Raw genomic sequence first — 16,466 nt, forward strand, 5'->3', positions numbered from 1 at the left:
TAAAGAGTTTATAGAAATTTAAATTACAGAATTGATATGGAAGGAACTATGCTACTTTAAATCATTAGCCATCAAGTCCTTACTCATTAAAAAAATCATATATCTGTTGGTGATGATACTTACAGTGCTGTAACTTTTCTATGCTCCTCAAAGTTCATTCATATTTTGTGTCAGAAGGTGCTGAGGCATTTAATGCTCTGCCTTTGTTGTAGATAAAATGTTTCAATGCATGACAGTTTTTATAGCAGCACAATCTATATATTTTATCAAAACTCTGGAGGTAACACAGGAGAATTAGAAGATCATACATGCCATGTGTTACCACATAGTTTATTTTTTTAAGCATTAAAGATTGAACAACTTGTAACAGAGCTTTTGTCAGAAATTATCAGGTCAAGGCACTTAAAAGGAAAGTGTATTTTTCTTTACTATTTGCTAAACACAATTAAGAATCATCCATCACTTCTCTATGTGAAGTTTTTCATTTTGATCATCATTGCAAATGTACTGACTTTACCTGATCATTATCATCAATGGGAGTTTGATCTCCGTGTTCCAGTCTTTGTTTTTCAGTATAAAGTAATGAATGATATTACAGTTAATGGGGGAAAAAAATTACACTTCTGTACCAAGCATGTTCAAGTCAATTTAACAGCGTACATTTATCACAGATAAGCCCTCTAAATGGTGGCTATTTTAAAAAGCCCTTTTCTGGGTTCTTTTTCATTCTGTTAAATGGAGATAATACACTTTCTGCTATAAATATTGGCAATTTCAAAAGTTTTAAGTTCTTTCAGCAAGATTTGCCTTTTATATTATAATCTATTAAAAATGTGCTTTATTTTACATTTTAGTAATCCCAGAATGCAAAAAGAAAAACAAGCAACTTCTGCAAAATAAAGGACGGGATAAAGTAGACACATACATGTAAATATAAGCGGAATCTGTTTTTTAAAAGGAACAAGTGGTTTAACTGTTATATAAAAATTTTTAAATTAGAGATTAACATGAAACAAAGGCCTAGAGTGGAAAAAAAAGTAGCATAATAAGTCAAATATTTAAGTAGTATGAAATACTTTCTTCAAAAGTATAGAATTGATTAAGAAAGGGATAAAGAATAAAAATATGTTCCTGAAGATGATAGTGAATAATTTGCTAATGTTTTAATACCTTTGACTAATTGAGCCTAAATTTCTATGAGACTGTCATTTTTCATACATAAATAGGTAATTTATATATATATCTAATGACATATATATAAAATGTGTAATCTGGAAAAATAAATATTGGTATATACCAAATGAAATATGTATTCTGGAAAATGTATATTTCAGATAGAACACTTGCTTTTTTCTTTGAATTTTATTGCTATTACTAATATTTACCCTTTAATGTTATCACATAGGTTCTNATTTGAGTATCATAGCCACTGTGTGAAGTAATTTTCTTTATCATTTTGATTTTACTTTGAAGAAATATAGATTTAACAATAGTAACTGATTTATACAGGTGGCATTCAGTAGAGCCAAAACTAGAACTTGGGCCTTCTCTCCAGAACTGCTTCTGATTTAAGGAGATAGACCAGCAATAGGCTGATCTATTTTTTTGTCCCTTTAAAGAGTTTTGCTTTGCAAAAAATTATGAAAATTTATTAATATATTATAAAATGATTTAGAATCATTTTATAATTAATATAATTATATTAAATGAATCATCCATTTTCATAAAGCCTATAAAAATTGGTTATAAGCATCCTTTCTGTACATTTTTGTAGTTTCTATGGGTCTGTTGTGTTAAAAGTGATCATAAATTTTGAAAGAAATAATATATAGACATGAACTTGAAGATACATGTATGTCATATGAAAATAAATAATTATGAAAATTGCATGCCACATTTTTCTTGCCTAGTTGTTTAGGGAGTTTTTCTGCACCTGAATAAATCAGGATGTAAGCCAAAAAAGCTAAGTCTGTTGCAGGTCTCAAACTCACAAACCATAAGATCATGACCTGAGCTGAAGTCAGACACTCAACTGACTGAGCCACCCAGGCACCCCTCCATATTTCAAATTCCATTTGTTTAACTGCTGTGTAGACATTTCAAAAGTCGCTCCAACATATCAAAACTTATGATTTTATCCCTAACCTATTTCTCCTCCTCTGTTTTGTCTCAGTAATGCAATTATCCTCCACCATTCCTGCAAAAATACTGAAATATCTATTAGGCTCCTTCTTTCTCCTATCTATATACAATCAGTTGTCAAATTTCTTTGATTTTACCCTTTAAATATTTCTCTGATGTACTCTCTCCTCTGTATTCCTATCTGTTGACTTATCTCAGACTTTTATCATCTCTCACTTGGCCTTTGGCAATAGCTCCCAACTTTTTTTCTGTAACTCCAGACTTATTCCTTTGAATCTATCTTCCATATGGCTAGCAAGGATGCCTCCACAACACAAATAAGGCTATGTCATATTGTTGCTCCTTAATAGACATATCTGACCATAGTCTCCATCTCCAAATTTACCTCTTTGCCTCTCCCTCCTTTAAGTTCATCACTGCTGGGCTGGATTTCTTCTGCAAAGCAGCCAAAAAGAGATGGAAAGAAGGTTTTGACCATTTAAGTCAAGGCATTTGCCCTCTCTCTGCTATCTTCCCTCTGCCACCAATACCAGAGAAGGATGGATGCTCTGTTTCTCTCTCTCTCTCTCTCTCTCTCTCAACCTTTTAAACGACATGATATTTAAAGTGAGACTNCCTTTCCCCCACCATTTCTGCCCTTCTTCTCCCCCTTGTATTTTTAAAGTACAAGGCAAGATTCTTTAACAAACTGATTATAGTCTGCTTGAGCACGATCTCTTTGGGAGTTTTCCTGACTTCCCTCCCAATTCCTGGTGCACATAAGTATGTGTTTGTCTCTCCTGTTGACTTATGAGTTTCTTTTAAGGGCAAGGGTTGGGTCTTTAATTTTCCCAACCCTACCATTTTAACACTGCACCTAGCAGACAAGTGATTCTCAATAAATGAATATTGTATGTATGAATGATGGATGACTGCCAATTAGTGAATTCCCAGAAATGGTATTTCATAGTGATCGATTTTAATGACTTCCAATGTTATTCCTTTTTAATTTCTCAGGTTCTATTATTTATTAATATTTCTTCATTTATAGTATAAAATATACTGAAATTAAAAACAACATATTCCCTACGTACATCTACTTTCAAATTTCTATGTATTTTCAACATTTTAACACAAGTGATTTGGGGGATCATTTTATTTTTTAATTTGTTTTGTAGGTTTTAGAAATTTACATATTGATGACCAGATAACTCTCATCCAGTATTCTTGGATGAGCTTAATGGTGTTTGGACTAGGATGGAGATCTTATAAACATGTCAGTGGGCAGATGCTATATTTTGCACCTGATCTAATACTAAATGAGTAAGTAGTAACTTGGATTTTTGTTCTTATTGTCACATAAGTGTATATGTAGGATAATCTTAAAAATTATATTTCAATAGATGCTTATACATATAGTAGCCTAAATAATAGAATTTTCCTGAAAACGTCATCAGATTTACCTCAGGATGTAGCTTGATATAACAAAATTAATAAAATTGTATCATATCAGTAATTTGATATTTGGAAGTTTCCCCTTTTGTTTCAATGTGTGGAAGTCCTCTCAAATCCATTTTTTTAAACTTCAAAAATGTGTCAAGAAATATGCTTAAAGATAAAATGAAATTTTTAGTTTATAAAATTAAAATTTTATACCTTTGTACTGATGAAGATAATGATGCAAATTAGAAATAATTTTGCTTGAAAGTATTGGCTTACTTTTAAAAAGTAAAGACTTTTTACTTCAAAAAGTGTGTCTCCTCCTAGAAGAAAAATCAGTGGTAATTTATTTTAGAAATTAAAAGATAAATATTTCAATGTTTTCGGCTGTATTTAAGTTACTATAATTAATTTTCTTTGTATAATCTTAAACTGAATAAGAATCTTTTCATGGAAATATTTATACCATTCTAATGATGAATGCTGACTCAGAATTTTATAACATATTAAGCTACTGTATACGTCTTTATAGTTACCAGATAATTTTCATATATTTTAATTCATTTTGCCCTACAATCCCTTGAAATAGGTAAGGAATCAGCATCCTTCATTTTGCAGTTCAGGAAACAGGCTCAGAGGAATTGCATATCCTGCCAAAGAATCTAAGTGGCAGGATTAGTTTTAGTTCTTCTGAGTCAAAATCTAGTTTTCTTTTCATTATTTGTGTTAGCTGCATTGTGACTAATACAGATATTACATAACACATAGTTGAGAAAATACCTTTAAAAAAGGTTCTCAGCCTTCAGAACTAGTGTTTGGCCTTGTCAATTATTTAATCTTTTGTAACGTTCTCTAGATAACCAGACATTTCCCCTAGAATAGTTTAGAGTATTAATGTTCTGCACTAAACACTCTGAACTGAATATACTAAACTATTCTACAGTCTTCAATTTCTGTGGGCTGAATCCATTCTCCTATTGGATTACACACAAAATTTTATACATTTTGACAGAAGAAGATCCATACATAAATGATTTCCTCAGCTCCACATTCTTAACTCCTTAGGTTTTTAAATGTAATAATAAAAATGAGAAGCAACATGTATATATAGTATGAATTTCTAACTTTAAAATTTCTTAACTTCAAAAAATTCAGTATTGCAAATGATTTACTTTATTAGTTTATTTTGTTTAAACTTAAAACTATTGTGTTTACAAAGAGACATTTTCAATAGTATATAAATTATCAAATGTCATTTTCTCTGATAAATTACACAAATTGGCTAAGACACCATGTCTGTGTTTTTTCCCTCTTACTTTCTCTTGTGTGTATTGTGTGTGATATAAGACAGAGGATGAAGGAATCATCATTCTATTCATTATGCCTCACCATGTGGCAGATTCCACAGGAGTTTGTCAAGCTTCAAGTTAGCCAAGAAGAGTTCCTGTGTATGAAAGTATTGCTACTTCTTAATACAAGTGAGTGACTACAAACAACTTTTATAAGATATTTACTTTCTTAATGTTTAATTCATTGGGAAAGTCTTAAATAACAATATGATCATATGCTTATACATGAGGTATGAATCTTAGATTGTGACTGCAAAGGAGAGCCACCTAATAAACTGTCATAGACATTAATAAAATTCATATTTGTCAGGTTTTACATGAGAGTAAAATACTCCACCAATTCAGCCAACTATATATTTTTCACATAAAACATGATTAAATAACTTTTTCATATTCACCTAATTAGGCATTATGAACTAGTTAATATTGCATGAATGCAAATGATCTTCTTTCAGTTCCCACTCCACAAAGAACTTACTATATAAAATACACAATTTTGTTTGGAACTATACTCTTTATGTCAGAATACGCTATTATAACACATATGTACAAAGATCAGTGACATAATGCAATATCAGTTTGTCACTCATATTTACAGTCCAGTGGGTTAGCAAGAAAATTCCACATTCCTCCCCTCTAGGGACTCCACTCTTACATAGCAGCTTGTTCTCCAAGCTCCAAGTGGAATAGGAAGTAAGCACTGAGTGAGAAAAGATTTGGAAGTAAGGCCTAGAAGTGTTATATGTCACTTCTACCCGCATTCCATGACCCATAGTAACTGTAGGAGAGGCTGGGAAGTACACTCTAGCTATACACCCCAAAGAAACATGAAACATTGCATTGGTCACCAGAAGGATAGGCAAATATCCATTTCACTGTTTCTCATACACAAAGAACACACATATCTCTGCCTCAGTGGATTTCCAAGGATCTGGGTGGGAAAATTTTTAAAAACTGCTTTTACTTTTCACCTTTTTCTGTGCCCTTGGAGTATGCACAGTTATGCTCAGCCTTTGAATTTCTGAATTGATCCTTCTGTCACTCACAGTGATTTGAAAGAGAACCACTGGGAGCTAAGACCTTAGATGGAAGGTGAGCCAAGGGTCTTTCTCAGTAGCATCTTCTCAAGGACTTCTTTCTAGTAGCACAACTCTCAAATAGTGAAAGGGTGGGGTACACATCAGGAGAAAGGGCCAAAAAAGTGCTAAACCCTTAAAAAGGAAGTTTTCCTCATGAAAGTCTATGCAAAGACAGGGGAAAATATAGGCTCTAAAGATCCATAGGCCTATCCCCCTACCTTGAAAACACTATTTGGCATAGAGATCTTCAAGCCTAATTTGATAAAAGATCATGAAGTGAGCTAAAGTATTGATATGGAATTAGCCAAGAGTGTCAACTAGGATAAACTTAATATTACAGTGGTTAACTCCTATCCTTTTCTTGACAGTAATGAATCCTATAGCAGTTATGTTATAGATGATCCTAGATTTCCCAAATTAGTTGATATCAGTAACATAATTCTATATTTATAGATAGGCTACATTATGCTGGAGAGCCAAACGACCCTAAAATCCCAGTAGGCTAACAACAACAACAAAAAATTAAGTATATATTTTTCCTACTATATGTCCAATGCAGATCAACAAGGAAGCTCTGCTCATTGTTGTCACTCAGGTGCCTAGGCACATGGGAACTATATCTTGACATACACTTCTCCAATCATTAGAGCATTGGCAAGGAAAGAAGTGGTAAGGGAAGGAAGTGCTATACCTATAACTTCTATTCCCATACCATGAAAGCAAGATTCTTGGCCCCTTACAGCTTCAACAAAAGGGAAAAACAGCAATATTTAGTGACTAGTACTTATGATTTCTACAAATTCTAATAAAAATCCTAATGGAATTTTTGAGGAGAGACTTGGCAAAGCTTTTGGGAATTCATTTTTAAATCTTAAAATAAGTAGGTAAGTAATACAAAAATTTTGAGGTGTAGAAGATAATTAGAAATCTGCACTAATTAATACAGCATAGGAGAATAGATACATTGAATTGTTAGTAAAGTCAGATGAGTATATATTAGAACTTAATATACTGTAGTGGAAACATCACAATCAATTAGTATGGAGAAAATAAATATTGTTAGGAAAAATCAGTTTTATAATTGAGGAAAACTCAGTTTGGATATTTAGCTTAAATTATATCCTAAAATAAATACTAGATAGTTGAATGAAATGTACACACTTTAAAAGTTAAACACACACCATAAGGAATATAAATGATTTTGAGATTTCAAATACGGAATATCTTTTTAAAAATAAATGCAATGTATTGGAAAATTGACAAAATAAAAGTTCAATGATTTGATACATATGTATTTAAACCTCCAATTTGACATTAAAAATTAAAAGACTCCAAGAAAATATGGCAAGTTGAACACACCATTGTTCACTCTAAAACTACACTAAACTATTACCAAAGGGATTTTTTAAGAACTAAAAGTGAAAGAGGATGAGAGCCAGCAAGCAGAACTAAGCTCACCTCGCCCTCATCTCTCAGAACATTGTCATCCAGGTTTATATTCTCTAGACAGGAGAGTGAAAGACTCTTCTCTGCAGAATCTGCTAATAGTATGTGTTTCTCTTCGAAATTACTCAGCCAGATTGCCCTGACCTAAAGCTCAGTCAATAAGTGCTACCCATTGAAACAGAACTATGAATCAGCCTTTTAGTTTTGCACGCTTGAATAAAATAACTGAGGAATCTGAGGGGGGCCTTTGACATCAAAGCCAAAACAGAAAGAAAAAAGCTAATTTGGAGAAAACAGAGATGATGGAGGGAGGTGAGAACCTCAAAAATATTTTTAAAATACATTCCTCTTTAGAAAGATGAGAGAACAGTTTGCACCCAAGAAATAATTACTGGATACTGTAAGAAAAGAATAACACGTAAAAAGGAAAGAGCTCTGTGTGTATGTATATATATATACACACACACACATATATATATATACATACACTCAATAGCATGAATATATATGAATATCTATAGAAATATATGTTTATATATATGGAAGCAAAATTTATAGTACAGGCATTAGCAGACAAAATTGGAAAACCTCTCGAAAGTGGAGCAAAACCCCAAAAATATAGAAAATCAGAATCAAGGAGGCCCAATACCCACTTAGTTGGAGGACTAGAGTGAAAAGGAAAATACATAGGAGAAGGAATCATAAAGGAAATAGTCTTTTCAACAAAAGTTATTTGGAAAACTTCCTTCAAAAAAATGAAGCTGGACTCTTATTAACTTAAAATAGATCAAGACCTAAATCTAAGAGCTAAAACTATTAAGACTATTAAAAGAAAACATAGGAGTGCCTGGGTGGTCCAGTGGGTTAAGCGCTGAACTCTTGACTTTGGCTCAGGGCATGATTTTGACTTTTGTGAGTTCGAGCCCTTCATCAGGGATTCTTGCCTGGGATTCTGTCTCCTCTATCTCTGCCCCTCCCCCACTCATGCTCGCGCGCGCTCTCTGAAAAAATAAACTTGAAAAGAAAAGAAAAGAAAAGCTTTATGATGTTGAATTTGGCAATGATTTCTTGAATATGCGACCCAAAACATAAGCAGTAAAAGAAAAAACAGTTAAATCGACTTCATCAAATTTAAAATTTCAGTGCACCAAAGGTCACCATAAACAGAATAAAGTCAACCCACTTTATGGGAGAAAAAAATTGAAAATCATGTATCGGCTAAAGAAAAAGTATTAATATCCAGAATATATAAAAAAGTATAATTTAACAATTAAAAAAATTTTAAATAGGCAAAGGTCTTAGTTGACATTTCTGCTAAGAAGCTATATAGATAGTCATTAAGCACATGAAAAGATGTTCAACATCATTAGGAAAATACAAATCAAAACCACAGTGAAATACCACTCCATAGACCCATCAAGATGATTATTTACTATCAGTAAAACAAAATATATATACTATGAAATCATAGTATACGTCAAAATCGTACTGTGTACTATGTGACTCAACTGTGGCAGGATTTTACATGACTAAATAATAAATATTGAATATTCATCTGACCAATATTATGAAATAATTTATAATAATAATAATTAATAGTAATATTAGGAAGATGAGGAATAGTAAGTTTTGTGTTTATGTGTGTGTGTGTGTGTGTTGGTACATATGCATGCACTAATGGTGTGGAGATGATGGAAATAGAGTTAGAGCCTCATTTTCCATAGTGGAAAATCAAAAGTTAAAAATAAAGAATCAACACGACAGGGCAAGATGGCAGAGCAAAATGGAAATTCTCAGCTTCTTTCAACCTTAAAGTATTTGTTTCATCCTTGAAATGCAACTAGATCATCACCAAACTATTTAGCACAACTAGGGTATTGATCTGAGGATTAACACAACAGTTTGCATAACGAGCCACAGAACTCGGCAGCTACTCTGCAGAGAGGTAAACTGGGGGAAAGAAAATCTGTGGAGGGTAGGGAGCTGTTTTTACAGAGAGAGGACAGAGAAAGTGGGGAGAGTGTGGCACACCAGGAGAATTCAGGAAAAGCATTCCCCCAAAAGTAGCTGGAGAGGAAGAGTGAAAACACAGAATGGACAAGAAATCTGTTCCTGGGGGCGCCTGGGTGGCTTAGTCGGTTAAGCGTCCGACTTTCGCTTAGGTCATGATCTCGAGGTTTGTGGGTTCGAGCCCCGTGTCGGGCTCTGTGCTGACTACCAGCTCAGAGCCTGGAGCCTATTTCCGAGTCTGTATCTCCCTCTCTCTCTCTGACCCTCCCCTGCTCACGCTGTCTCTCTCTCTCTCTCCTAGAAATAAATAAAAATATTAAAAAAAAAAAAAAAGAAATCTGTTCCTGAAAACCACTGATGGGGCGTAAGGTGAGGGTTTCAATACCATTAGGATTCTATAAAGAGTGGAGTACAGAGTTGGAAATTCCAGAGTTGAGAAAAAGGGCAAATCCCCAAGAGCAGACAGTAGGGTCTGAGGGGTTCATGTGCCGTAAGTGGAGAAGCAGTTTCCCTAATTGGAGAGAATTTGATAGAGGCCATACAGCCTCCCCACAGGCAAAGATCCCAGCAGACCCCAGAGAGCAGCCCTGTTTGCTGCTGTTGGGACAAAGATCCCAGAGTGTGGTAAAACCTGGCACCGGCTGTGTGTTGTGATTTGCCATAATCTCTGAACCTCTGCCACTGCTCAATCACAGGAATGTTTTATAGAGCAAGCCAGGACTCAGCCACTGCTTAGCAAGACCCTCGCCCAGAGAGTTGGCCTGGGACCAAGCTGCAGGGTTCTCTGAAGTGAGGGGTCTTGAAACACAGTCTCATCTAAGATAAAGTTCTGGAGGGAGGTGCCACCTGGCTGGCTGATGGCTTGGACACAAGGTATAGGTGTTTGAGCACGTAGAAACCTGAGACAAAGGAGGGGTGCCTGACTGTGGTCAGTGAGAGTGCAGAGTTCCTGTGCCAGAGATGAGAAAGCTGGGTGAAGCCATTTCCACCTCTCCTGCACACACACATACATGCGCACACAGGTGCACCACCCAGATCCACCCCAGTAAGCTAAGCAAGCTCCACCTAGTGGAGAATGAAGCCATTACACCACACACTATCCAACTGCGCCGTCCAAGCATATCCCCTAGAAGACCAACACAAGTCTCTCCACCTGCTTAGTGTACAGTCTATATAGAATGTTTCATAGTTTGAGTTCCAGGGGAAACAGGATATAATTTCATTCAGGCTTCATTCTGTTTGCTAGTTCATCTATTTTGTTTTTTTTGGGGGGGGGTTGTTTTTATTTTTCTTCTTTGTTTAAATAGTTTTTTTCTTTTTTTCCCCTTTTTCTTGGATACTGAAAGAGACAAAATTATTTTTATTTTCTTTAAAAATTTTTAAATTTTTTACTGTTTTTCATTTTTTGTAAGTTTTTTATCCTATTTCACTTTATTTCATTTTATTCTATTTTATTAGATACTTTTTAAATTTAAAAAAATTGGTACCTTTTTAATTTTTTAAAAAAATTCTTTCCCTTTTATCTGAAGGGAAAAATCAAGCATCTTTAAACAAGCAGACCAAACCACAGCTAGGATTTAGCTGCTTTCATTTGATTTTTTTTGGTGTTGTTTTTAATTTTAATTTTTTTACTTATATTTTTATTCCTCAAAATTGACATAACAAAGGAATTCATCCCAACATAAAGAACAGTAAGAGATGGTAGCCAGGAACTTAATAAACATAGATAGAAGCAAGATGCCTGAACTAGAATTTAGAGCCACAAAAATAAGAATACTAGCTAATTGAAACATCATTGAATTCCTTACTGCAGAGATAATAGAAGTAAAATCTAATCAGGATGAAATGAAAAATGCTATAATCTAAATGCAGTCTTAAATGAATGCCATGGTGGTGAGGATGGACAAAGCAGAGCAGCAAATCAGAAATACAGAAGACAGAATTATGGAGAATGATGAAGCAGAAAAAGAAGAGGGAAACTAAAGCAAAAGAGCTTGATATAAGACTTAGAGAACTCAATGACATTAAAAAGTAACAATATCCAAATCATAGGAATCCCAGAAAATGAAGATAGAGAAAAAGAGTCAGAAGGTTTATGTGAGTAAATTATAGCAGAAAACTTTCCTAATCTGGGGAAAGAAACAGTCATCAAAATCCAAGAAACACAGAGAACTCACATTAGATTCAATAAAAACTGACCATCTCTATGGCATATCATAGTCAAATTCACAAAATACACAGACAAGGAATGAGTTATGAAAGCAACAAGGGAAATATCCTTATCATGTAAGGGAAGACAGATCAGGTTTGTGGCAGACCTATTCACAGAAACCTGAAACTATCTAGAAAGGAGCAGCAGAATATACTCAACATGCAAAATTGGACACATAGGCATCCAAACTTTCTTTATCCAGCAAGGCTGTCATTCAAAATAGAAGGAGAGAGAGTGTTTCCCAGACAAACAAAAGCTAAAGGAGGCTGTGAGGACTTAACCAGCCCTGCAAGAAATTTTAAGGGGAACTCTTTGGACAAAAGATGAAACAAAACAAAAAAGGTAAAAAAGCAACAAAAACTTGAAAGGACCAGAGACCATCACCAGAAACTCCAACTCTGCAGGTAATACACTGACACTAAATTCATATCTTTCAGTACTCACTCTAAATGTCAATGGGTTAAACCCACCAATCAAAAGACAAAGAGTATCAGAATGGATAAGAAAACAGGAACCATCTATATGATGTTTACAAGAGACCATTTTAGACCTAAAGACACCTACAGACTAAAAATAAGGGGGTGGAGAACCATCTATCATGCCAATGGTCGCCAAAAGAAAGCTGGTGTAGCCATATTTATATCAGACAAAGTAGATTTTAGGATACAAACTGTAATGAGATGAAGAAGGGAATTTTATCATAATTAAGGGATCTAGCCACCAAGAAGATCTAACAATTGTAAATATTTGTGCCCCCATCTGGAGGAACCCAAATATATACATACACATATATGATATGTATCAACTAATTAAAACATAAAGAAACTCACTGATAATACCATAATAGTAGGGTACTTCAACACCCCACTTAGAGCAATGAAAAGATCACCTGAGTAGGAAATCAGTAAGCAAACAATGGCTTTGAATGACAAACTGAACTGGATAGGCTTAACAGATATGTTCAGGACATCTCATCCTAAATCAGCAGAATACATATTCTTCTCAAGTACACATGGACCGTTCTCCAGAATAGATCACATACTGGGACACAAATAAGCCCTTAAAAAGTACACAAAGATCAAGGTCATACCTTGCATACTTTTAGACCACAATGCTATGAAACTCAAAATCAACCACAACAAAAAAATTTGGAAAGACCATGAACATTTGGAGATTAAAGAACATCCTAGTAAACAATGAATGGGTTAACCAAGAAATTAGAGAGGAAATTAAAAAGTACATGGAAGCCAATGAAAATGAAAACATGACAGGCCCAAACCTCTGAGATGCGGTAAAGGCAGTCATAAGAGGCAAGTATATAGCAATCCAGACGTTCCTAAAGAAGGAAGAAAGGTCTCAAATACACAACCTAACCTAACACCTTAAGAGCTGGAAAAAGAACAACTAAGAAAGCCCACAACCAGCAGAAGATAGGAAATAATAAAGATTAGAGCAGAAATCAATGATATCAAAATAAAAAAGCCTGTAGAACAGATCAATGAAACCAGGATTATGAATGAATTAAAAATGAAAGAATTAACAAAATTGATAAACCCCTAGTCAGATTGATCAAAAAGATAAAGGAAAGGATCCCAATAAATAAAATCATGAAAGAAAGAGGAGAGATCATAGCCAATATGACAGAAATAAAAACAATAATAAGAGATTATGAGCAATTATACACCAACAAAACGGGCAATCTGGAAGAAATGGACAAATTCCTAGAAACATACAAACTACCAAAACTAAAAGAGGAAGAAACAAAAACTTGAACAGACACATATCTAGTAAAGAAATAGAATCAGTAATCAAAAATCTCCCAACAAACAAGAGTCTATGACTGGATGGCTTTTCAGGAGAATTCTACCCAACATTTAAAGAAGAGTTCACACCTATTCTTTTGAAACTGTTCCAAAAAAATAAAAATGGAAGGAAAATTTCCAAACTCCTTTAACAAGACCACTTATCTTGATTCTAAAAACAGACAAAGGCCCCACTAAAAAGAATGACAGACCAGTTTCCCTGATAAACATGGATGCAGAGATTCTCAACAAGATACTAAACAACCAGATCCAACAATATATTAAAAGAATTATTCACCACCACCAAGTGGGATTTATATCTGGGAGTCAGGGCTGGTTCAATATCCACAAATTGATCAATGTGACACATTACATTAATAAACGAAAGGACAAGAACCACATGATCCTCTCAATAGATGCAGAGAAAGCATTTGACAAAATACAGCATCCTTTCTTGATAAAAACCCTCAAGAAAGTCAGGATAAGATCATACCTCAAGATCATTAAAGTCATATATGAAAGACTCACTGCTTATATCATCCTCAATGGAGAAAACCTGAGAGCTTTCTTCTTAAGGTCAAGAACATGACAAGAATGTCCACTCTCACCACTGTTATTCAATATATGGTTGGAAGTCCTAGCCTCAACTATCAGACAAATGAAAGGTGCCCAAATCAGCAAGGAGGAAGTCAAACTCTCACTCGTCACAGATGACATGATATTCTATGTGGAAAACCTAAAAGAGTCCACCAAAAAAACTATTGGAACTGATCCATGAATTCATCAAAGACACAGGATATGAAATCAATACACAGAAATTGGTGGCATTATTATACACCAAAAATGAAGCAACAGAAAAATAAATCAAGGAATTGATGCCATTTACATTGCACCAAAACCCATAAAATACCGAGGAAAAAACCTAACCAAAGAGGTGAAAAATCTATGTGCTGAAAACTATAGAAAGCTTAAGAAAGAAATTGAAGATAACACACCAAAAAATGGAAAAAACATTCCATGCTCATGGATTGGAAGAAAATATTGCTTAAATGTCAATACTACACAATACAGTCTACATATTCAATTCAATCCCCATCAAAATAACACCAGCATTCTTCACAGAATTAGAAGAAACAATACTAAATGAGAAATGGACCCACAAACATATGGCCAATTAATCTTTGACAAAGCAGGAAAGAATATCCAGTGGATAACAGACCGTCTCTTCAGCAAATTGTGCTGGGAAAATTGGACAGCAACATGCAGGAGAGTGAACCTGGACCACTTTCTTACACCATACAGAAAAATAAACTTAAAATGGATGAAAGACCTAAATGTAAAACAGGAAGCCATCGAATTCTAGGAGGAGAAAAAAGGCAACAAGCTCTTGGACCTCAGCCACAGCAACTTCTTACTTGACCTGTCTCTGAAGGCAAAAGATACAAAAGCAAAAATGAACTATAAGGATCTCTTCAAGATAAAAAGCTTCTGCACAGCAAAGGAAACAACAAAACTAAAAATGAGAGAACATATTTGCAAATGACATATCAGATAAAGGGTTAGTATCCAAATCCTATAAAGAACTTATCAAACTCATCACCCAAAAAACAAATAATCTAGTGAAGAAATGGGAAAAAGACAGACACTTTTCCAAAGAAGACATTCCAATGGCTAACATGAAAAGATGCTCAACATCATTCATCATCAGGGAAATAGAAATCAAAACCATAATGAAATTCCACCTCACACCTGTCAGAATAGCTAAAATGAACAACTCAGGCAACAACAGGTGTTAGCAAGAATGTGGAGAAAGGAGAACCCTCTTACGGTGTTGGTGGGGATGCAAACTGGTGCAGCATTTCTGGAAAACAGTATGTATGTTCCTCAAAAAATTAAAAATATTACTATCCTACGACCTAGCAATTGCACTACTAGGTATTATCCAAAGGATACAGGAATGCTGTTTTGAAAGGGCACATGCACCCAGTGTTTATAGCAGCTCTATGTACAATAGCTAAAGTATGGAAAGAACTCAAATGCCAATCGACTGGTGAATGGATAAAGAAGATGTACTACATATATATAGTATGTATACTATACATACTACTACATACTACATATGTATATGTACTTCATATGTAGTATGTATACTATACATACTACTACATATACTATATATGTAGTATATATATAAATACATATATATAAACAATGGAATATTACCATTCAAAAAGAATGAAATCTTACCATTTACAATGTGGATGGAACTAGAGTGTATTATGCTAAGTGAAATAAGTCAGTCAGAGAAAGAAAAATACCATATGATTTCACTAATGTGTGGAATTTAAGACAAAAAACAGATGAACATACAGGAAGGAAAGGAAAAATAATGTAAAAACAGAGGAAGGCAAACCATAAGAGACTCTTAAATATAAAGAACAAACTGGGTGTTGTTGGAGGGGTTTGGGGTAGGGAATGGGCTAAATGGGCAAGGAGCATTGAGGAAGATACTCACTGTGATGAGCACTGGGTGTTATATATGTGATGAATCAGTAAATTCTATTCTTGAAATCATTATATATTAACTAAGTTGAATATCAATTTTAAAAATAATAATAATAAATGTTCTGGAACCAGATAATGGTACTGGTTGCACAACTCTGTGAATATATTAAAATCAGTGAATTGTATTTTTTGAAGGGTGAATTTTATGATGTATGAATAATATCTCAATAAAAATTATACTCCCTTAAAAAAGAGAAGTGTATCAACAGTACAGTGATGCTATTTAAATCTGTGGAAGGAAAAGTTAAAATAGTTGAAAAAGTCGAACATATTTGCTTCTTGAGCATGAGAAACATTGGATTGTCTGGGCACTATTCTTTGCCTAATAAGATTGCAAAACTGTGACAATATTTTAAATATTGTATGTAATATTTTAATAAAATTAAAAATTAAGCAAAAAACTTTGAAAAATATTTGAAATATATTTTAAGGCTCTGTAAAT

The 16,466-nt window shown here is 34.1% G+C and overlaps 1 protein-coding gene across 1 annotated transcript in view; it reads left to right on the forward strand.

Annotated features, from left to right (window-relative positions):
* Positions 1 to 16,466, forward strand: part of PGR (progesterone receptor) — an 83,315-nt gene that overhangs the window by 61,736 nt on the left and 5,113 nt on the right. Inside the window, exons 6-7 of the mRNA XM_077766717.1 lie at positions 3,300 to 3,444; positions 4,909 to 5,039. Coding sequence (XP_077622843.1) covers positions 3,300 to 3,444; positions 4,909 to 5,039 — 276 coding nt within the window. The remainder of the gene's footprint in view (positions 1 to 3,299; positions 3,445 to 4,908; positions 5,040 to 16,466) is intronic.

This window comes from Crocuta crocuta, unplaced genomic scaffold (assembly GCF_008692635.1).
Source record: "Crocuta crocuta isolate KB4526 unplaced genomic scaffold, BGI_CrCroc_1.0 scaffold105, whole genome shotgun sequence".
Classification (NCBI taxonomy): domain Eukaryota; kingdom Metazoa; phylum Chordata; class Mammalia; order Carnivora; family Hyaenidae; genus Crocuta; species Crocuta crocuta.